The following is a 22,443-nucleotide window of genomic DNA, read 5'->3' as shown; positions in this document are numbered from 1 at the left end:
GGCGATATTTTTGCCTCATGCCTTGAATCATGATTGGTTGAACACATGCTTTTTTTTTTCGCTTTGATGTTCAGTTTTGGCAACAGATATTGCTCGGGGTTGCAAATGATTTTATGACAATGATGTTTGACATGAATAACCTAACTTGCTTACATGCCTTGATTTTTAACAACTGGACTTGTGTCATTCCATGTACTTTCCTGGTTGGGTTGATTATGGGGTGAAGAAGCCTATCGATCCGTAAAATATGGAGATGTCCCGTTTAGCATGTTCTGATGACTGACCAAGCTTTGGACTTGACGTCTCTTAAACTGTAGACTGCACTTCCTGAAGTCTGCAAGTAGTATACACGTATCACAAGGAGCCGAACAGAGAGGATCATTTGAGAAGTCAGAGTCGCACATAATTTACAAGAGGCCTTTATAACTGGTTGACTTCTAGTTTTACAAATACATTTCATCCCCTGGCAGCAATGCCAATATAACCCATCAAAGCTTTGTACAGATGTTTGCGACAGAAACAGGAGAGTAAGGGTATTAAGAAGCAGCCGGGATGCTTGTTATCCTGGGGTCAAAAGCTCTGTTTACCACGAGTAGTGTTGCCTCTGGGTCGTTACCGGTCTGTTGGGCAGATGGACCCAGGGCTTGCGCGCGTCCTCCTTGGCCTTCCTCTCCTTGTACTCCCTGATGAGTGTCCTTTGCTCCTTGAGGACAAGATTCAAGTCTATTGCAAGAGACAGGTCGTCAGTAAAAGCGTTGTCCTACACCTGGCGCGCCGACAACAAAGCTCAAGGAGGTTATTTTACTTACTGGTCGGGATTGACCACTTGGGGATATGAGCTCTCCTGGCTGGGTAAACAAAGCCGGCAAAGACCTTTCTTCCGTTGTTGACCCAGGCCTGCTCAATGTACAGCTTGTTGGGGTCGGTGATGGTGACCCACTTGCCGTCCTTGAGCTGGATCTTTTCGGGCTTGAACTTCTCATCCGCCGGCTCTTTGATGCCCATGCCGGCCACAACAGCGGCCTCGTCCTTGGCGGCGTCGAGCGTGATGCCAATGTCCCGGGCGTACTTCTTTTTGGAGAAGCGCATCTGGATCATGGCGTCGTCGACCGTCCTGCCGGCGATCTGGCGGGCCAGCTTGACGTGCTTCTTGGGGGCGAGGCGCCAGACGGGGCCCCGATAGGTCAGGGTCCGCTCGGTGCGTGCCAGTCGCTCGGCCTTAGTCTCGCGGCCTTCGGGGTCCAGGGCCCGGCTCACGTAGCGCGTCACCATCTTGCGCGTAAAGCGCATGTCGCCTCGCGGGTCCGGATCCGTGCTGCGGCACATGGCCTCGTACGTCCTGACGAGCCCCGGGATCGTCCCGGGCTTGCGGGTGTCTGGAGCGGACTGCTGACCGCTGCTGGTGGCCTCGGCGGCGGTGTTTGTGGCCTCGACATCGTCCTTCTCGTCGAAGATGGACTGACTGCCTAGCTTTGTGCGGCCGAGGCGCTGCTGGATGGTGACCGCGTTGGCCCTGTCCGCGGCCTCTTTGTCTTGCTGTCTCTTCAGGGCGTCTTGAATGGATTGGCTGGTGAACTCGGTGGTCTTTTCGGGAGAAGAAGTCCTCCTCAGGAAGTTTTTCTTGCCAAAGAAGCTGCGGAGCTGTTGCTGGCACGATATTGGGCGGGCGGTACAGGCTAAGCGCAAGGGGCGGTCGAGGCAGACGGAAAGAGGTTAGCTAACACTAGAGGTACGGGGGATTTTTCAATGTGTGCCCTGGCCATTCTTTGCTGCAAAGTAGCAGCACTGCCGTTGGGAGAGGAAAACGTGGATGGGCGGACACCAACCGGCTGCAAGAGCCCGCCTTGTAGGGAGGTGTAAGCTCATCGTGTCTTGTCGCCTAGTTTTTTTTCTTGTTCTTCTTGTCGCCGCGACTGCTCGAAGAGACCTAAGCAGAGACCGTGCGGCTGCTGATGGTGGGTTTTTGTTCAATCACCTCTTGCTCCTCCTCCTCGTCGTCGTCAGACCGTACTACGTCTTAACGTTTCCGCTCAAGGTAACGCGGCTCCCAAAATTTTGGGCGGACGCAGCTGCTGACATAATGCCCATTACCACCCACCCTTGTCGCCAATTGAACCAATCGGTACCTGCGTCCCGATAGCTTTACTGGTAAAGTCACGTGCGATAGCTGTTCCCAGCGAGAGCTCCACCCACTAGCCTTGCTGTTGCCGAAGCATCGTCAGACCACTCGGGAAAGAACTTGGATTGAAGCTTTCAATCCCATCTAGAAAACCGACCGCAATCGAACCGAACCAGCAACCCCACCTCACGCAACCCAGTTGCCCGATCGAAAAAAAAAGCCATCGAAGAATCAGCGACCGATCAATTGACAAAATGGCCATCAAGCCCATCGTTGGTGTACGTCTGCATCAAGGCAGCATTCTCTCTACCAACCAGGCGTGCGAATTGGGGCCGGTCGCGATTGGGCCTCGACACCAGCGCGATCCCAAAGTCGGCCGCTGGTCTCTGGATTGAGATGGAATTGGCAAGCTAACGCGGGCTTTGGTGACTCTAATGTAGATGCTCCGTAGGGGCCTCATCCTCGACCTTTCAATTGGTCTCAGTACGTGTCTCCTCACGAAATAAAACTCGGATCAGTTGGCGGAGGCTTTACGGGCTACAGGCATTTTGCCGAGCTAGACGGCAGCCGTCATGCCATTTTTCGTTCAATGCGTGGATTGCTAACATTTATTCCTCCATAAAGGTCTTGGAACTGCCATGGGCAGCCTCTACTGGTATGACGACTACATATGACCTCCTTCGTGAACCATCGCTTTGTCCTCGACAAGGCAATAGCCATTGGGTCTCACGGGGTTGGACGACCCGGCATGTGCCATTTGCTAACCACTGTCGGGTACGGTTTAGGTACGGATACCACGTCCCGCGCACCAACATGCGCGACAACTACTACAAGAAGCTTGAGGACCAGAGGGCTGCTGCGCGTGCTTAGTTGGGTAGAATTGTGGGCGTGACGACGAAAAGACGAAATTAGCAGCTCGTGGGGAGGGTGATTGAATAGACGTGATGGGTTTGCCGAGTGTCGCAGCTGGCGAGGTAGAGCTATAGACGGAGTCATAAGCAATACGCAACCTTACTTTTCTTTCTCCTCGTGCAATCCTCTTCACCGCAAGGTTCCGATGTTTTGTATGTGACTTAATATGCAGATGTTATGTTGGGTATCTCTTTTTTTGTTGATGAAAGGCATGGAGAGAGGGATGTACCTCGTTGGGCCATGACGGCATAGAGCTGTCAGGACGCGTCCACGACTGGCAGCGAGAGTCATCTGGAGTGGGCTACTTGATATATGAAAGAAAGCCTAGGGGAAACGATGCATAAATACCCACTTGACCATATAGCACACGGTGAAACTAGGCCTGGGTTGGCCCAGCAGACACAGACGATCGACGACGATGGGATCCATATTGCAGAGTGCTACTTTAGGTCATAGTAGGTATTTCAACTCCAGTACGCTTTATGCCATGCCGAAGATTTCCCGACCACTGGCTGCTTGCCGTCTCCAGCGTGTACGAGGCCTTTCGGGTTTTCGGCAGGACAGCCGTCGAACCCCTCCCATGCCGTTGTCTCAACCATGAACGGGCCCTTTCTGTCTTGACATCTGGATCGAAGGAATCATTCGTTAGTATCGCCCAGCTAAAGAGCCATGGTTCAGCAAAAAAAAAAAAAAAGTAGAAACAAGAAATCAAATTAAACTCAACGGAAAAGAAAACAACTCACCTCCGAAATAGACGCCTCACCGGCCAGCACGTGACTACCGACCCAGGCTCGTTGGGCCTCGCAACCTCGCAGCTGTGCTGGAGCATGGACATGAGCTCGCAGTCGCGCCGCAGATCGATCCTGTGGTTGGGCGGAGCAGAACCTCCGGCCGGCGGCTTTCGCTTCTTGCCCTCCTCGTTGACCTGCACCGCATCGGGGAGCTTGGCGGCTTGAAAGGCCGTTATCTGCGGCATATCGGAAAAAAATAAAAAATAAAATAGAAAAAGAATTCGATCTCTTTCTTGGTATTTTTGGTCCTTTGTGTAACGATGACGGCGGTCGGATCTACCGGCGCCAGAATGCTGGGGGAGATTGAGGAGACGACGCTTGAAGAGGTAAGATTTGCCCCTCTTCTATAATCATTTGGTATACTCTTGGTTTTTCCCTAGAGCTGTTTTGAGTAGGTGAGTTGGAGTCGATGATGTCTCGACGACGTGAATGTCGATGTCGATGACGTTAGTGGTTGGAGAAATGGAAAGGATGAGCAATTGTTTTTTTTTTTTCTTTGTTTCAACAACCATTCTTCGAATAAGCATATTTTGACAAGGCCAAGACAAGAAAAACTTTACCAAATTGTACACCCATGCTTTTTCTATGAAAATTAAGAACATTCTCTTATAATTATTAACTCTTCATCCAGATACTCAATTCACTTCGTGTATCCATCGCCGTCCTCGATGCAGAAACACACCCTGTGACGGGCCCAAACCCGCAATCTACATCGATAACAACTACCCCCGACAGCAAACGCAGGGGACCACAACCAAAAACCTTCCCGATCGCACCTTTGAATGACCTAGCAGCCCGCCATGCCCGCGCGACCGGCTCAGCCCTCGTGTCCATCTCGGGCCGCCACCTCGCCCTGTTGCACCTCCTGATCGCGACCCTGATCGCACCGCCGCACAGCAAGGCCGTCGTCGTCGTCGATCTCGACGGCCGTTTCGACCCCGTTCGCGTCCTGCAGTGCACTCCCTGGTCGTCGTCTCCATCAGACGACAAAAACAGCGTCACTACCAGGCCTACGCCCGCAGACCTTGCCCACGTGCACGTTCACCGGCCTGCCCGCACCTCGGGCCCGCAGTCGGCCGTGATCCGTGCTGCCGTTGCCATCGCAGAGCAGCATCTCGTGTACGGCCGGCATGGTAGTGGCGCTCGAGAGTGGTGGGGGACTGTTGTAGTTGGTGGCGCCGTCGGTGCTGCCGCCGCTGCTGCCGGGGATGGTGAGGATGGGGCCGCCTCGGCGGTGGTGGACGTCGTTGCGGGCCCGAGAGGCTGGCTGCGTGTTGAGAGAGAGGAGATTCCTGGATTCGGGCTTGGTATGAGCGTCGAAGAGGCGCTGGTGGAGCGGGAGCGGCGCAGGCGGGCGGTCGAAGAGGCTGGGTGGAAGGCCGGGAGTGTTTGGGGTGGGTTTGGCTTTGGGGAGTCGTAAGGAGCCACCTTGCCGCTCTCGATGGTGTCTACGTGCCGGCTACTATCTCTCGATTTTCCGTTGTACTAAACCTCGGCGTTACGATCCGACGACCTCGACCACGTACGATATCCCTCTCTCGTCATTTGTGGAACTGGCGTATTGGGTCAACTTGGCCTTCATTTCGCATTCATATATTGGCGGTTCAACACTCGATGTCCAAGATTGGCTTGGCCGGCAACTGAAGGACCCAAATATCACAACGTTTACGGATTAAACATTTGCGGAAACCCAAACATAAGGCATGGTGTAGTGGCGAACCAAGCTACATAATGAATGTGCTACCATCGTCGGGGATGAATCATAATTGTGACATTCCATATGTGCAAGTCACTGAATGCAATTAGGACAGGTGAGCAAAAGTTACCCAATATATAAAACTCCGATTCTAACATAATCTGTTGTCTATCCTGTAGTAACCCAAAGCCAATAACCCAAAAGAAATATTTTTTGAGTCCATTACCCGATGATCTCCGCTTCGTGCGTCGTGAAACATGCAAAAAAGAAGAAAAAAGAAGCGAGAAGAATAAAAAGATAAAAAAAACATCAAATCGAACGAGCGATGGTAAATCGCGGTCTGCCACCGTGGGCAAGACCGTCGTGGTATCAAGACTGAAGTGAAGACCAACTGGAAACCACCGAGAGGACAAAAGGAAAAATGAAGGTCTCGCCTCCCTCCTTCATGCAACCACCTCGAGGTGCTCAACAGGATTCTCCTGCCCAGTCAGCTGCATCTTCGCCATCTTCTCGGGCGCAATAGCCGGTGCGGCCAGCGCCGCGGCCTTCCGCCTCTCCATCTCCCTCTCGATGCCGTGGTTGACGGCGTCGAGGACGGTGTCGACGGTGGCGCGGGGCACGTACTTGGGCACGGTGCCGTCCTGGTAGACGCCAGTCTTGACCAGGATCGAGTACCACTCGTTGTCGCTGACGGCGTCCATGGCGTTGGTGCCACGGATGTCGCTCTCCGGGGTGTCGCCGACAAAGTAGACGGTCTCGGGTGGGGGCGCGCCAGAGGTGAGGCCGTGGCGGTCCTCGCGCCAGCGCTGCAGCAGACGCGTGGCGAACTCAAAGGTGGGAACCTGGGGCTTGCCGAACGAGTGCGCGCGGAGGGTGCCCTTGCCGCCGGTGACGTCGGAGAAGACGACCTCGACGATGCGGCGGAGGGCGCCCATGCCCAGGCGGGCGTGCTCGTGCTGCGCGGCCCAGAGGGTGTCGTTGTGGCTGAAGTAGACTGGGGGGCCCTCGTCAAAGGTCTCGGACCTTGTCTCGAGGCGACCGCCCTTGCTCATGGCGACGTCGATGATGATCTGCAGGTCGCTGGCCCAGTCGCGGCTGTCGGCAAAGACAAAGACGGCCTCGATGACGATCTTGGACAGGTCGCCGCCGGTGCGGGCCAGCAGGTCGCGCGAGTTGGAGTGCTCCTGAGGGGTGAGCTTGCGGAAGGGCGCCGTGGCCGCGTTGGCCTTGATGATGTCACCGGGGGTGATGACGTCCCGGAACCCGTAGCCCTCGGCCACCTCGCGGCACTTCTCACCCTCGCCGCCGACGACCAGGACGGTGCGGTGCTCTTCAGCCAGCTCCTTCATAGGCGTGTGGCCGCAGATGAACTGGCCGGTAGACACCTCGATCTCGAGCTGGGCCGAGAGGTCCTTGCAGCGCTCGGCCTCGGTCTTGCCGCCGCCGTTGGTGAGGAAGATGTACGGTCTAATTTGTGGGGAACGGTGTCAGTAGACTGTGCTTTCCTTTTTGTGGTGACAGGTGGGGAGCAATCGGGGATGGTTTTTCCCACTTGCGTGTGTGTGTGTGTGTGTGTGTGTGTGTGGGTCTTTTTTTTTACACTTACACCTTGACTCCATACTTGTTCTCGCCGTTCAGGACCTTCATGGCCTCGACCGCCTCCGGGATGACCTTGCCTCCGCGAATGAGGACGCCGTCAATGTCGAAAGCAAACGCAAACTCCTCAGCGACATCCGGATCTGTGAGGGGTGTGAGGGCGGCAGTCAAGGGCGTTCCGGGGCTGTTGGGGGTGCCGGAGCCCGAATCCGATGCCAAGGATCCGGGGCTGGTCGGTGTGGAGGAGTCTGATTCTACGAGGGTGAGGTTCTTGAGCTCGTTGCGCATCTCCTTGTCGAGCTGCTTGTCGAGTTTGTGACGGGCGACGTCGAAGGCACCAGCGAAGCTGCTGGCCGACTGGGACCTCACGGGGCCGGCGGGTCTTTGCGGTTGGGACGACATGTTGTTGGTTTGGTTGTTTGTGGTGTAGGTGGTGGTTAGGGATGTTGACGATAGAGAAAAACAAAAAGAAGAGTGTTGTTGTGGAAAACGCGAGTCCTTCTTAAGGTGCTCGAGAAGACCCGGTGACGTTATAGAATATGATGACGATACTGGTGACGATGTTGGTCTTTCAAGCTAGCTATGTTGAAAGGCGAGCAGAAATCTGGTATACTTGAATCATGAAAGATGCTAGCGTATGATATGGGGAAGAAACTGGAGAATGAAGTGATGTTTTCTGGGGTTTGTTTTGGGTCTGGCGGACATCTACTTATACCCGAGAGATTGTCACAAAGAGAGATGGTTCAAACCATGCAACACCCCTACGTCTGCCTGCTTGCTTGCTTGCCTGATTTGCTATCATTCTCACTGTGGACGCTTTTGGTGCCACGCAAATATCCCAGACAAGACCAAGCAAGCAGCAAGGCGCGGGTTTTCGATAAGCTCGCCCCAGGGGGAGCAGGGACAGGAGAGAATTGGGAGCGACAGGGTCAGGGCAAGGAGGGCGCCCGAAAATGTGGAACCGCCAACATGAACGAGTTTTTTTTTTTTTTTTTTTTTTTTTTCCACATCCAAGACTTATTCGAGTCCGTCCTGCTTTGTGGGGAGCAGGGACTTGATAGGACGAGATTCATCAGCGTGCGGGATAAAAACAATCTCAGATAGACGGTTGTGGGTATATCCTGGTGGGTAGGCCGAGCTATGATGCAAGGCCGGTTGGTATTTTTTTTTTTTTCGTCTTAATAAGAATTTTCACACAGTGAGCCATTGCAAGGATTTTGCCTAGCGGTAAAAAATACAAGGGGTTTTGTTGGCGACTTTTTTTTTTTTTTTTTTCCCTCTGGTGCATACGGCAACGATTATCATTTCCACTTGGGTTTAACCCCGATAAAGATTGCCCTGCCGAAGAATGGGCGACCATGGCTACTGGTTGGCGGATGAAGAATCGATCTGCATCTTCCATAGGCCCGTTTTGATTTGTTCTTTTCGCCGATTCCGACAGGCACCGTCTAACCGTGCGAGGTTGGTAAATTTCCAACGGTGTGCCTAAATCTCCCGTCCGGTGTTTTGGCTGTTGGCTTGATCAGCACAGCAAAGAAAGCAACAAATCATGGACCTTGTGTAAATCTGTTGGTGTGATTAATTTTTAGAAATAAATTTTTTTCCCCTCGGTGGAGTATCATCAGAGCTAAAGAAAGAACAACAAGGGCAAAACCAGCGATCAGGAGAAAAACAAAGGACAAGAAAAAAGCCGGATGCGGCTGAGGCTGAGCTACGAGACTTGTTCAGGGGCCAAGACCTGATGCGCAAATCCATCATGGCCCTAGGAGCGGGCGGGTCGTCCGGGTAGTATGTTAAGGTACCTATGTCATTGGGAACGATCCGACAGCAAGCGTTACTTCGAAACTCTAAATGCGTATGCGTACCGTTGTGGCAGTAGTAAATTACGTTTTGGTAGCTATTTTTCGCCGCATGCCGGCCGTGGTCCAACATCACATCAAGCCGTGGAAGGGAGATGCCAGCCCCAAAGCACGACTCTTGGTCCGCACCACAAGCAGGTTGAGACCCTCTTTGGTGTGACGTCGTCGGACAAGCCTGACGCCATTGGACGGCCAAAACTGGATGAGGCACTTGGCGGAACCCATGTGGTTGTGGTAGATGTTCTGACTCGCGCTCGTCAAGTTTGACATTTAGGTGCGTGCAGTGTATACAGTAGCGAGTTTGGCTTATGTCGATGGCCAGCAAGGGGAGCAAAGCGAGGTGCGTGGGCAGGGCAGGGCAGGGCAGGGCAGGGCAGATTGGGGGGGGATTTGTTGCATAACAGCCCGGCTACACAGTTGATCCGAATGTGGGACGACGGCACCGTGTCTGGTGTGGTTGTTGCTGTTGTTGTTGTTTGCGGAACGGAGCTTCAAATTGATCGGCATACAGCTAAGAGCGAGCTACAGTACTGTACTATACTGTATGCTCGACGCGTGCAGCTAGCTAGCTAGCTAGCTGTCTGACAAGACGTAGGTTCCGAAGCCATGGCTTAGTGTGTCGCCATCCAAATGGCGGGGGGGTATGGAAGGAGACGAGAAAAAAAAAAAAAAAATAGTGTAACATAACAATCAAGGTCAGACTAACCGTCAAGTAATCCACACTATTGATCGGCGCTGCAGAGTGAGGTGAGTACCACATGCAGTAATTAGCACCAAACCATATTGGTAACAATTTACTCGCCAGGAGTGGGCGGCTCTGCGGGCGATAGTCAGGGTCTGCCTGTGCACTATAGTGTTTCTAGTTGAGATCAACAGTGTGATTGGCTTGTATTGATGAAATAGTAAGCAGTGAATCGTGTGATGTTTTTTTTTTTTTTTGCTATGATAATCCCACTCAGGCTAACTTTTGAATTTTTTTGTATCAAGATGAGTAACAAATCAAAAAAAACCAAAATTGCGCAATGGTCTGGTCTGGTCAGGTCTGTCCTGTCTAGCCGCCCAAGGTCCGCGGAGAGCGAGCGATTAATTGACACTGTCTGGGATGCCCGAGTCGTGCTTTGAGTCTACGGTGAAGCGGCAACATGCAGTACAGTGTCCCACAGAACGGCCCGCAGTGACGTCGATCTGCCCCTCACCCCCCTTTTCAGTAGTAACCCCACCAAAAAAAGAACATCTCCTGGGAGGAAACAGCCTTGAGAGCAGCGGGCAGCATATGTATGATAGATGCACTCTGACGAAGGTTCCAACCAGCCAAGCAAGCAAGCAAGCAAGCAAGCAAGCACATATGCCTAATATCTTCTTTCATACCCTAGTCTGCCTGATAGACAAAGGATGTGCCCCTCCAAACACTAGCGCTAATGCATAAAACATTCTCGAGTCGATTGGCTTCACTCACCAGGGGAAGACTAGAACATCAGAAAGAAGCCTGCCGAGTCTAGTTAACATCAGTAGTACTTGTATCACCCCGCTAGGACCTGTCAGGGCTTTTTGTGTGTCAATCTGCTCAAGGAGCGATCTGCTTACTGATCTTGGTATCACCCGGTTGCGCCATGGACCGTGCAACTGCGGCGCGGGCCAAGATCCTTCCGACGTACTATGCCCTGACACTGTACATTACGGGTCGCGGCGGCGCCGGGCGGTTAGGCATCCCTAGTTCTTTTTTTATCGGTCCTGCTCGCGGGCGTACGGGTGGAAGGAACGGAATAGACGAGCGGACAAAGGCAGCTTGGCAGCCGATTCTTCCATCTATTCACCGGCTACCGGCAATAGGAGTTTCAAGCTTCTTTTGAGGCTGACGCGGCGAATTGATACGTTGATGCGCCAAGATATGCAATCTTCCTTCAACGTCTTTCTTGGGTGTACCACTAAGCAGGTTTTTCTTTCATTTGGCCTTTTACCACAGTACACTCAGTTAGTTGCCCTTTTGGGTGTGGATCCGTACAGTAACGATATGTACCACTAACGCAGCTTCTGCCGCTATCTCAGGAGTTGCAGTGTTGGACCACCCGACCCAAGAATCGAACCGCCTGCCTACGTATCGTTTACCGTTACCTAGCGCCTAGTTATGAGTAAACAGTTGACTGTTGCTTTGCCAAGCTTGGGTTCAGTTGCCGTTGTGTCCTGGCAGGACCCTTTTTCTCCACTTTCTTCCGGGCTGCATGCCAGACCCTTGGAAACCACCAACCATGGTGACGTACGTCCTTTCCCCAGTAGGTAAGCAGGTTGCCATCCATTATGGCGAGCGGTGGGGGGTTGTTGTTTTATCCACCCTTTTTTTTTTTTTTTTTTTTTTTTTTTTTTTGCTTGCCGCAAGATTAAGCTAAAAACAGCGCAAAACACTTTGACTTATGCGTAGAGACCCTGTCTGCCAGGCAGATATGACAACAGCCCCGGGACGGTTTACAAAATATTAACGCCCGTATCTGTTGTATGATTCGGACCCCGTCTTGGATGCATTGAATCGCGCCATAATTGCTGCACCATTATTACTGCAAGTGTCATACTAGGCTGCACGTATCGCAGTAGGCTGCCCCCCCTCTGGGTGGAGGAATATTGGCAAGAGGGAACCTATCGTCGCGGAGAAAACAAATAATTATTCACAACGTGTATTATTGGGGAAAAAGAAATCCGGTGCCATTTGCGGACATGATCCCTACCGCCATGCCAAGCCTGCATCAGTTCACTTTGAAGATCCTTAATCACAGAGATAGTAGAAGGACCTATCCTTTTGCGCTGCGTAATCTCCGTCTTGCACCCGAGGGCTTTTCGGGCCTGGGGTTTTGGGAAGCCTATCAAAACTAAGCAAGGCTCCACGGGGCGAATTTTTTTTTTTTTTCCTTTTTCTTTTTGTTCCCCCCTCGTCCCTATGGGTTGGCCCTCTGATCGCTATGTTGTGCTATGACTGGTAATATTTACTATCTTGGCTATTGCCGCAAGACGTACCCACAAAATATATACTACTGTACCCACGTTGGCAGCAGTACAGTGGGCGAAAGGGGAGCAATAGACAAAAAAAAAAACCCATTCGATGCTACGCGAGTAAATACGTTACGACGTATTCGGCAGAGAGGCCACCAATGGATACTAACGATGAAGCTTTCGCTTTCCGAGGTTATAGTGCCCGAGGTCTCTTGGCGACCCGGCGTCCGGACTTTTGTTTGATGGTCAGGGAACGGCCTTGGTCCTCCACATACTCACCTAGTCTAGCGAACCCCGCGAACGGGCCGACTTGAGACAAACAGAAGACGGTGAGATCGGCAGGCATATTTTGGTGGCCGGAGTCCCGACGGCCCGCATTCATGTGCAGACAAAAGAACGTCCTTGGTCCAGAAAAAAAAAAAAAAAAAAACCAACTGGGATCTCTTTCACATGGCTACGCGAGGATGCCGCAACCCCATGGGCAAGCCAGTCGATCTCGATGGAGAAAGGAAATCCGGAGGAGGGGGATGTTTTTCAAATGGAGGAGATAAAAACCGGGCACAATGAGGGGGTGGATGCATCTGAGGTGGATTTTTTCCACTAAGTGAAAGACGTCTGGTTGAGGCCTTTTTTGGGTTGGTTGTTTGTTTGTTTGTACTGTCTGTTTGATTGTTCCGTGTGAATATACTGTATAGACTATTTCTAGCTGCCGTACAGACCAGCATAGGTGGTTTCGGAACATGTTACCAAAAGGTAACAAGCATGCAATTAGTCAGGATTGACATTGGCATTGGCGTGAACGCTTAATCCTTGGGGGCATCTCTCTTCAACGGAGCGCTGGGACGGAATAGTGTTCACTCTTTCTTGTTCGGAAATGTCGATCGCCGCACGCGCGTTTGGACACATTGTTGTTTCTCAAGGGTTCGTGTTTAGAAACTTGGTTCCAACCTTGTCGGGCCGCATAGCAGTAAGTGAGCTAAGTTGTCGTCTGGTAAAAACTTGACGTTTTGTATTGCATGTGCTTGTTTGCGTCAAAATGGCTCATCTATCATCTAATATCAACCCCAAACACACGTTTCCTTGTCGAATGTATTTTGGGATTTATTAAGTTAAGCTGGGCAGCTGGATCGGGTAACAGCTGTCATTCATCACGAGTCAGTCGTTCACTACAAGATTACAGTGAGGCATTATCGGCAGCTTGCCACAGCGTGATTAAGCCTCGAGGAACTATGGTTACGTTGGTTGCCTCAATTAGACTGGCAACGAATAGAGTGGCTGTTGTTGGGATTTTTGTGTGACTATGTTGGCAATGTACCTACTGTGTTGCAACTGGATTGATTGTTCGTATGACCCGTCGTATCTCTAGCTGATGCTACGTAGGTAAGCAAGGATGAACAAAATCCTAATCAATCACTGGACTGCCAAATATTCCGGGTAGAACGGGTGAAAACGGATCGACAGTATGGCCATTTGCTGCTTACTGTCGGCGGTTGGTGTTTATTCCATCCAGGATGTCGTTGTTGGGACTGGATTGATGAAGGATGATGGCTTGAATGGGTAATTGCAGTACGGTACAACTGGCTGTCTTACCCCAAGGCAGCTAAGTGCGGGCACGTGCCAAGCGGGTCATCGCAGTAAGCAGCCACTCGGTTAGATTTCTCCAGGGGGACCGCACACTATTTTGGGTTGCCGGCGCCTCAATTGTCTCCGCTAACGGCGCAGGCAGCAAGCGAAGCAGCAACCATTGGTTGTTGCCTGAGGTGCGGTTTGCCAACCTTGGGGAAATTTGGAAAACACTCACTCCTACACAATTTTCACAGCCTGGAAAAGAGGACTTCGCTCCCGTACAGATCCAACATGCTAGGAACAAAGCAATACTGCGCCATGTCTCCGTATTATCATCCGCCAAGTGGTTTCTTACCCATTAAGTGGAGGGAGGTCAGGGCTGGCAGAGGGGCTTTACTACGATCCTTCGGAGCCACTCGCTCGTACCTTATGGATTGAAGCCATCGTCGAGGCTCGATTGCCTGGATCTTGGGCATCAGTTAATCACCCACACAACATCCCGGCGCTGTAGTAAGGCAGTCATCAAAACCCCCAGCAGTCTAGGAGATGGCTAAGCTATATAGCAACAGAGAAGTCAGCTTCTGAGCTTCTGTACATCCGTATTACCAAACACCATATCCAATTCATTTACTCTGTTGTGCCTTTCAACTGATCCATCGTCGCGCAATATTTTTCTTGTTCCATCACGTTTGCATCCTGACCTGGTATTTTTTGCCAAGTGCCTGATATTCTTCCTGACCGTCTTAATTTTGTCCTGCACTAACCCTACACAACCGCCACCATGCACGCCACACTCGCTGTGGCCCTCCTCCCCCTGCTCGTCGCCGCCCTGCCCACCGGTCAGGGCCCTTATGGCGCTGGCATGGGCAATGGCCTCGCCAACCCCAACGGCCCTTCCACGTTCGCTGCTCCTCCTCAGGCCCTCCCCGACGTCGGATTTGGACCTGGAGATGAAGACTTTGAAGACGACGACTTGGCCAATGGCAACTTTGACGGCAACATCCCGGCTCAAGCTGCAGCCCCTCTTCCCCATGATAACTATGACGAGCTGGCCGATCTAAATGACGATGAGCTGGCCGAATACCTGGACGGAGCCGAAGATGATTACAGGCGTCTCACCCGTCGCCAGCTCGACGGCATGGCTGAGGATATGATGGGCGACGAGTACCTCGATGACGAAGTTGACGATGGGATGGGTGGTTCCGCTGCCGGCGCACTGGGAGCAGGAATGACACCAGGGATGACAGCTGGAACTGGTGCTGGAACTGGTGCTGGAGCTGGTGCTGGAGCTGGTGCTGGAGCTGGTGCTGGAGCTGGTGCTGGAGCTGGAACCGGAACTGGAGCTGGAGCAGGGATGGCACCGGGGATGGGCGCAGGTGCAGGTGCAGGAGCTGGAGCTGGAGCTGTAACTGGAGCTGGTGCTGGTGCTGGTGCTAAAGCTGGTACTGGAGCTGGAGCTGGAGCTGGAGCTGGAGCTGGAGCTGGAGCAGGAATGGCACCGGGGATGGGCGCAGGTGCAGGTGCAGGTGCTGGAGCTGGCATGCTTGAGGAGGACCCTGATATGCTCGGGGAAAACCCTGATATGCTGGACTCCGAGGACCCGCTTGGCGCGGACCCCCTGCCCTCTGGCTCCGGAGCGACGACCCCTGGCGCCGGTACCGCAGTCTCATCGGTCACGCCCGCGACGACTTCTGCTGCCACCCAGACTCCTCCTGCCACCCAGACTCCCTCAACGACCCAGACTACGCCGCCCCAGACGGGCACGCCGGTAACCGGCGAGAAGCCGAGCCTCGGATCCAAGCTCAAAGAATACGGTAAGAAAGCCCTTGAAGTGGGTTCCTCGGTGCTGGGGGGTGCCGGTCAACTCGCGGCCAGCGTGCCACCTCGAATGGGCGGCATGGGCACGGGCATGGGTATGGGCATGGGCACAGGCATATACCGCCGCTAAAAGACTTCCTCTCACACAAAGAATGAGAGGACAGAAGAGTCCCTTGCTGCTCATTTGAGGTTGGTTGATCTTTCTCCGGCTGCACCCCTATACCATTGGAATCTGTGAAAGTCCCTAATCTTTTACGATGTGTCGTTTTGCTGACAATCATTTTATTTCGTGTTTGACAGGTGGTAAAATCGTCAAGACGGTTGGCGGGCTTCTCGGATTCTAAGCTATATTTCTTTTGTTTGTTTACATGATTGGCATGGAGTTGGGTACTGGTTGGTTATTGCATTCATCCAATGGCGCGAGCATTGGGTATACCCCTGGAGCGTATGTGTGTCTTTTATTAAGTAGGGTGATAGATACCCCCAAGTTGTTTTCTTTTTCTTTTTGAAAAGAATTGATCTAGAGTATGCGTGACAATTGTGCATAGCGTGATTCAGCCAGTTCCTTCCCGACTGCCTATCGAATCATCGCAGGCTGTTCTCATCTCACGCGCTGGATCAAGTCAACATCCCCCAGAGACGCAACCAAACGGAATGTCGTTCACAAATTCCACTTCGCCTCGGCCTGACCCTCAAGCTCCGTCCAGGATCCTTCACGGTATAGACGTCTGGGCCAGATACGATAGCACACCGGCGTCAAGATGCGTTCACGGGAGGACCAGCAGTGCTGCGAATCCTACCTACTCGAGCTTCTCGTCATGTGAGGGGCCAGTTGCTGATAATAATCCGAAGAAAACTTCCGACCCAGGCTGTCATTCATTGATGGGGTGGGCGTGTCACTCCAGGGGACTGCATCGTTTGATGGATACTCAAGCGTCATAATGTTGGAACGGTTCAGCTTATTGATTCCTCATCACTGTCACATCTTCACTTGGCAGGCTCATCCACCTCCATCAGGTGGCTCTGCAGACCCCTGCGGTCCACATTCATAGCCCTCTCCAACTCCCTTTCCTGCTCCCTCAACGCGGCCTTGCCGCGCGCCAGGTCGCGCTCCTTCCGCCTCTTTTCCACCTCGCGGGCCCGCTCGCGATCGTGCATCGCCTTTTCGCGCTTCAGTCGTGCCTCCTTGGCCTTGGTGGCCGCCTCGTCCTCGGCGCCGCCGTTCTGCTCGCCATACTCGGGCGGCGGCGGCAGGGTCTGGATGTAGCCCTCGACGAGCTCGTCTCTGGTCTTGGCGTCGAGGGATATGAAGCGAATATCGGTCAGGACCGACGTCGGGAGGTGCGAAGGGTTGGTCTGGCGGTTGAGCGTCGAGAGCGGTTGTGCTCGCAAGAGCGCCGTCAGGTCGGCCTTGAGCGTGGCTTGCGGCATCTTGAGCCGGTTGATGTGTTCCCTGTACCACTTTTCGCGGTCCTTGTCGCTGATGCCCGCGTCCCGCATGGGGGCCTCTTTTTTGTATTTACGCTTGAACTCTGGCCAGTACAGTTTCGGGTTGGCCTTTTCATGCAGGAATGCCAAGTAAGGTATCCTCGGGTCCTTCTTCTCCTCCTTGGCTCGTTGCTCCTTTAGCAGCTTTATGCGATCTCGGGACCACTCTTCCCAAGTGTCTTTTCTATCCTTCATGGTCGTAAGCACCGTATACCTGGGGTCATCGAAGACCTTTCCCTCCTCGATTAGCTTATCCCAGGAGCTATAAGGGTTGATGTTGAAGTCGTTGAGCATGTCCTTGAAAAGCCCGCGCGCGTCCTCTTCCGAAAGCTCTGCGCCCTCGGCACCCTCGGGCCAGTCCTCCATGTTTCCATCATCGTAATCGCCTGGCTCCAGCCCGTATTCCTGCCCCATGGCCTGAAGCTGGAAAGCAATGTCGTCTTCACCAAACTCCAAAGGTTCCTCTGTCCTTTGACGTTTCCATGGTTGATCTGAATCGGCAAAGTCGTCGCCATCCTCATCGTCTGTGACCTCTAGCTCCTCGTATTCATCACTTTCATCGCCGTCATCTCCTGGAGGCGCATCTTTACCGGGCGCATCCCCTGGCTCCCCACCGGCAGGCTTCTTTTCGGTAGAGCCTGCCGCTGTGCCAGTAGCACCAGTAGCACCTTCCACCTTCTCCCTGATCCGCGCCGTGTCCAGTTCCAGAATCCCAGCCTTCAGCCTGTCCGGTATCCTCCAGTAGCTGGCGTTCTTGTCCGGGTTGTACGCGAACCGCCGTCCATACTTGGTGTATACTAGTATCCATGGCTCGCAGCCCGGAATCGCCACCTTACTCTTCGGCTTGTCGTTTGGCTGGGGCGGCGGTCTCCTTTCGCCGCCAGCGCCACCACCGCGCCCGCCCCTCCCCCGGAAACCTCCCCTTCCTCCTCGCGAGTCGGCGTCGTGGGCCGGGCGCGGCTGCATCTGGGCCATGAACGCGTTGGCGACGGCCGGGTCAGATAGACGCATCTGCGGGGCTGGTTGGTGCGGAAGAGGGAAGACGCCGGCGGCAGCGGGCCGCTTGTAGGTCGACTCGCCGGTAGCGGCATTGTGGTAGTAGGTGTGCCCGGTCGGGGCCTTGTGTTCGGTCCACCCCGGGGGAAGGGGTTGGGCTGCCGCTTCTACCGCGGCGGATGGTTTGTAGGTTGATTTGAGCATGATGTGCTTGTCTTTAGATATTATGACTGTAGGTGGGAGTCATTGAACGTCCTTGGCAGTCCTCCGATGGGCGTCGGTCCACGTCTGTCGCGTCTAAACTTTGGCGGCATTCGGCGGCAGTACTTGACGTGACGTCGTGATGGGCACGTGACGTGACATGGGTAATCAATCCAATTTACTATTGAGTGGCGCTCAATCCCGGGAACCGACTCCGCGGCCTGACGTAGCATATATAAAATAGTATGGGGAACTGACATGTATGCTGTGGATTTGCCATTTACGGAACGCCAACTCTAAAGAAGCCCTCGATTGGTATTTTTCCCACTTGAATGGTTTGCAACATGAAAAGTCACTTTAACCTTCATGAAATAAGAGAAATTTGATTCGCTCATCTCATTGTGCTTGCTTTCCTCAACTCGAAAGTACCTTCGTTAGCGAGGCCTAGAAAGGTGACCTTCTGATGTTTGATCAAGTTAAGTTAGCACAGGCCCACCATGTGTGCGTCTGAGCAATTTATCCATTTTACAATAAATATTTTCGCTCACTCTCAAATTTTCCCAAAGTTAAATAAATGTTAAAGGGCTTTTGTGCCATTCGCGTTGTATTATGTATTTCCTTTTATATCACGTAAAACCACATCTCTCTGCCACGCTTATCATAGGTACAGCTACCCCACCTCTGCGTGTGTGACAGACAGCGTGACGACACCATTTTCCCCTTGAAATGTTGGACAACAAGAAAGCGGGCTTTTACATTTTAGCGTGCTGCTCAATCAATCAAGGTTTAAAAAAATAATAGACCAGATCATTCAGTTCAGACTCGACTAAAGTTTTCTGGCATCTATTGAATGGCGAATGCAGAAAGAGTCTCACACGACGCCATAAAAAAAGAAGAAAAAAAAAAATAAAACGCTTGATACTACAGCATGACGTCCAACCCTCCTGCAGCGTGCTGCAGCGTCGGCGTGACGCACGAGTAGGTGACAGCTGAGAAATTCTCAATTCTGCATCTGTTTCTCTCAAAGCTGACCAAGGATCACAAACCAGAGGCACGCCTACCGGTCAAATGGTCATGATAGAGAACAAGTGGGATGCATATCTTGCCCTGCCGCCCGAGGGCAAAGCCCACAAAGACGTCGTGCTTCTCTACCTACCCGACGTCCTTGGCATCTGGCAGAACAGCAAGCTGATGGCCGACGACTTTGCTGCCCAAGGCTACACAACCCTGGTGGTTGACATTTTTAACGGCGACCCCGTACCGCTCAACATTTCACTCAGCTCCCTTGAGGATTTTGACTTTGTTAGCTGGAGGGACTTTGGCACGAACCATGACAACCCTCACACCTACGAGGCTGTTGATCCCATTATAGAGGCGGCCATCAAGGTGCTCAAGAAGGACCACGGCGCCAAGAGGATCGGCGCCGTTGGGTACAGCTTTGGAGCCAAGGTGGGTGACATTGATTTCCAAGAATAACATACTTTTTTTTGAACTTACTAAAAAAAAAATAAAATAAAAAAAAACCCTCCTCCCTACCAGTATGTCGTCCGCCACTACAAGAATGGCATAGACGTGGGCTTTGTCGGCCACCCTTCCGACGTGACAGAGGAAGAGATGGACGCCATCTCGGGTCCGCTGGCCATCGCCGCAGCCGAGACGGACAGCATCTTCACGGCCGACATGCGCCACCTGTCCGAAGAGCTCCTCAAGCGCTCCGGGAAGCCCTACCAGATCAACCTGTACTCTGGCGTGCTCCACGGGTTTGCTGTCCGCGGAAACATGTCCAACAAGCTTGAGCGGTATGCCAAGGAGCAGGCTTTTGTCCAGGCCGTCACTTGGTTCAACTACTGGCTGTTGTGACTTGGGGCGAAGGTTAGTTGATGACGGTTGTGGGGAACGGGTCATTTCGTCTGTGTCACTCTGAAGAAACAGCACAAAGATATACAAGTACTGCAAGCAACACTGTTTACAGCAATAGATACAGCTGACGGGTAATATTATATTCTTCCGAATAAAACCATGTTTCGAAACTTTTCTTTGCTCGTTTTTCTTCAGAATACTTTAAGAAGCAAATTATTTTACTTTCTGCTTAGACAAGACTAGTTCCAATGTCACCGAAATGGCGTCAGGCTACTAGGGAATGACACAAAAGTCAGTTCACTAGCACACGGGCCACACCTAAGCAGAGGAAGCAACAGCATAATTAAGTCTCTTTCCAGGATATGCAAAGACGACACTTGCTGAAAATAGCCTATGCACATGGGGATATAGTTTGGCCGTTGCTTTTTCTTGGTTCCCTTTTTTCTTTCTTTTCCGCATATTCCCCCACCAATCCCAAGAGCCTAATCCAAGTGTAACATTTGTAAGTGAACTTTTTTTTATTCTATCATGCTGCCCAGCAATATCTATCATCTGCACACCAAGTCCAAGTGGTACGTCTTGGAGGTGCATTATCTTGAACAACGTTCAGGACGACGCCGCCACGCCAAGAGCAGAGTTCTGTCCAAACCCACCAGACAAAAGTTCTGGTAATCCACTTTGCGGCGTCCCCTGCTCTTATCAAGCGATCTTTTGAGAGCTTACAGAGACGATCTGCAGATGGGATGGCAAGCCGCCCCTTCTCAACTGGAAAACACGCCGGGGCCGACAGCGCTGACGTTTAATAAGGAGCCTGGTTTGATCGAATTTTCACTGAAGTTTACGTTGACTTGGAGGTAACAATCGTACACACAAAACGAAGCATCATCGTCTCGGGAGATGGCAAGTGGGCAGGGGTGACAGACTGCCGATCTGCCGCACGGAAGAGGAAGGAGGTTTACTGGCACAAGCGATTGGCGGCAAAGCGTGTGGGGGTGAAAGGATGGGACGTACCCCGGAGAGAGAGCTGCGTGGCCAAGGGCGCCAGCTCGCTGCACACCGAACCGAAAATACTACGATGCGTCGGGCTTTGCGGTGGCGGCAGTTCTTGCATGGTCACATGGCACTACGGAGGGAGAAGAGGGCGCTCCGTGATTCTGGGATGCTGGCGTCCTGGCAAAATACAAAAGTGGGACTGAGCAAGATTACAGCCGGGCGGGGCCATGCTTGCGGTATGCGCTCTGGAGTTAGAAGATAGGGCAGATAGAGGATATACTGCTATGTAGATTTGGCAGTTGGAGTGTTGCGCTGCATTCACGATATGGAAGAAATGAACAAAAAGGAACCAGAGATTTGTTGGAACATAAACTATACATGGTTCTGATAGACACAGACATGGGATAGGAGAAGACGTCTTCCAGTCTCTGATTTTTGATAGACAGGGACATGAATTAAAATGAACCTGAGATGAAGATCATTTCCAGACTCCGCACAGACTAACAGACACGAAGTAAGAAATGTTCTGAACTGAACTGGATTAGGAAAGGAATCCGGATTGGGACATTATGAAACGCAAAAGCAAAATTAGATGCACGGTTTGCAGCCCTTGTTCGGGAAAACTAACAACGGGGGGGAAAGTCGAGATTCGGTACCAAAGTTTCAAGTTTGCAAAACGTGGAGACCAAGTCCTGGTTGGTGGCCCACGAAACCCCCCTAACTACTACTACTACTACTACTACTACTACTACTACTACTACTACTACTGTACTGCACAATACAACTGTAACATACAGTTCGTGCTCAAGACATGGATGAGAGATGAAATTCCCAGTAAAGTGCTGTACAACATTGGAGATGTGGCTCACCGTGAAATGAATTTTCCCACCAACGTGGTGATGGCCCCCCAAGACCCCAGGACTCTTGGCATCGTGAAATCGAAATGCTGCGGTTTGTCCGGAGAATTGCAACGCCGCCAATCGGTGCTCGGCAGCATCCGGAGAGCCACCTCCGAATGGCCGCTCAACTCGGTCTCAACCGAGACATTTTGTGTCGATCGCCAGATGATTACTGGTGGCCATATTATTGTGTCATTTCCTTTCCTATACGTCTTTTTTCTTTTTTTTTTTCTTTTTTTTCTTTTTCTCCTATACGCAGTCGAACCATGGGTCCCAGCATTCTGGTTTCGTTCGGCAAAAAAGAAAAATCTAGCTTCTAGACTGGGTCTAAAACTAGACAGACGACTTGATCTACATCAAGCTCAAAGGCCGAGATAATTGGGGGTTGCACACTGAATTGGACGTTGTATTGGCTCTACAGCCGCGCGACTGGCAGATGTGCACCCCTAAACTGGAGATCCCCAGACTACCGAACTCCTCTTGGGCGTGGTACTGCGTAATTTGACCAGGGTCATGCCATGGGCCATGGTTCCTAGATCCACGTTGCGGAGATGTGATGCGGCTGCTACTGTGATTCCCTTTGCCGTTTCTCCCGGACCGGCCTTCCCCTTTTTCCTCTTATCATACTACTCCAAGGTCTCTTTGATATCGTGCTACCTTCTCACATGCC

General features: G+C 52.2%; 9 protein-coding genes across 9 annotated transcripts; 4 read left to right on the top strand and 5 right to left on the bottom strand.

Moving 5' to 3' along the window:
• Window positions 1-583: 583 nt before the first annotated feature.
• Window positions 584-1,866, bottom strand: PpBr36_02100 (uncharacterized protein; the record flags this gene model as incomplete). The annotated part of the gene is made up of 3 exons (XM_029889283.1): window positions 584-723; window positions 810-1,676; window positions 1,827-1,866. 3 exons carry the CDS (start codon window positions 1,864-1,866, stop codon window positions 584-586), a joined length of 1,047 nt encoding a protein of 348 aa, XP_029751314.1.
• Window positions 1,867-2,373: 507 nt separating this feature from the next.
• Window positions 2,374-2,989, top strand: PpBr36_02099 (uncharacterized protein; the record flags this gene model as incomplete). The annotated part of the gene is made up of 4 exons (XM_029889282.1): window positions 2,374-2,397; window positions 2,560-2,602; window positions 2,744-2,774; window positions 2,905-2,989. 4 exons carry the CDS (start codon window positions 2,374-2,376, stop codon window positions 2,987-2,989), a joined length of 183 nt encoding a protein of 60 aa, XP_029751643.1.
• Window positions 2,990-3,495: 506 nt separating this feature from the next.
• On the bottom strand, window positions 3,496-4,007 carry PpBr36_02098 (uncharacterized protein; the record flags this gene model as incomplete). The annotated part of the gene is made up of 2 exons (XM_029889281.1): window positions 3,496-3,655; window positions 3,775-4,007. The coding sequence occupies 2 exons, from the start codon at window positions 4,005-4,007 to the stop codon at window positions 3,496-3,498; spliced, it is 393 nt and encodes a 130-aa protein (XP_029751644.1).
• A 75-nt stretch (window positions 4,008-4,082) lies between these two features.
• Window positions 4,083-5,242, top strand: PpBr36_02097 (uncharacterized protein; the record flags this gene model as incomplete). Its single annotated transcript, XM_029889280.1, has 2 exons — window positions 4,083-4,148; window positions 4,454-5,242. 2 exons carry the CDS (start codon window positions 4,083-4,085, stop codon window positions 5,240-5,242), a joined length of 855 nt encoding a protein of 284 aa, XP_029751637.1.
• A 719-nt stretch (window positions 5,243-5,961) lies between these two features.
• On the bottom strand, window positions 5,962-7,516 carry PpBr36_02096 (uncharacterized protein; the record flags this gene model as incomplete). The annotated part of the gene is made up of 2 exons (XM_029889279.1): window positions 5,962-6,985; window positions 7,125-7,516. 2 exons carry the CDS (start codon window positions 7,514-7,516, stop codon window positions 5,962-5,964), a joined length of 1,416 nt encoding a protein of 471 aa, XP_029751638.1.
• Window positions 7,517-8,948: 1,432 nt separating this feature from the next.
• On the bottom strand, window positions 8,949-9,243 carry PpBr36_02095 (uncharacterized protein; the record flags this gene model as incomplete). Its single annotated transcript, XM_029889278.1, has 2 exons — window positions 8,949-8,961; window positions 9,050-9,243. 2 exons carry the CDS (start codon window positions 9,241-9,243, stop codon window positions 8,949-8,951), a joined length of 207 nt encoding a protein of 68 aa, XP_029751639.1.
• A 5,056-nt stretch (window positions 9,244-14,299) lies between these two features.
• PpBr36_02094 (uncharacterized protein) lies at window positions 14,300-15,466 on the top strand (the record flags this gene model as incomplete). The annotated part of the gene is made up of 2 exons (XM_029889277.1): window positions 14,300-14,798; window positions 14,970-15,466. The coding sequence occupies 2 exons, from the start codon at window positions 14,300-14,302 to the stop codon at window positions 15,464-15,466; spliced, it is 996 nt and encodes a 331-aa protein (XP_029751640.1).
• An 857-nt stretch (window positions 15,467-16,323) lies between these two features.
• Window positions 16,324-18,024, bottom strand: PpBr36_02093 (uncharacterized protein; the record flags this gene model as incomplete). Its single annotated transcript, XM_029889276.1, has 1 exon — window positions 16,324-18,024. The coding sequence occupies one exon, from the start codon at window positions 18,022-18,024 to the stop codon at window positions 16,324-16,326; it is 1,701 nt and encodes a 566-aa protein (XP_029751633.1).
• A 925-nt stretch (window positions 18,025-18,949) lies between these two features.
• On the top strand, window positions 18,950-19,881 carry PpBr36_02092 (uncharacterized protein; the record flags this gene model as incomplete). Its single annotated transcript, XM_029889275.1, has 3 exons — window positions 18,950-18,999; window positions 19,071-19,470; window positions 19,561-19,881. 3 exons carry the CDS (start codon window positions 18,950-18,952, stop codon window positions 19,879-19,881), a joined length of 771 nt encoding a protein of 256 aa, XP_029751634.1.
• Between the last annotated feature and the right edge of the window lie 2,562 nt (window positions 19,882-22,443).

This window comes from Pyricularia pennisetigena, chromosome 2, assembly GCF_004337985.1.
Source record: "Pyricularia pennisetigena strain Br36 chromosome 2, whole genome shotgun sequence".
Classification (NCBI taxonomy): Eukaryota; Fungi; Ascomycota; class Sordariomycetes; order Magnaporthales; family Pyriculariaceae; genus Pyricularia; species Pyricularia pennisetigena.
This window is presented reverse-complemented; position numbering and strand designations above follow the sequence as displayed.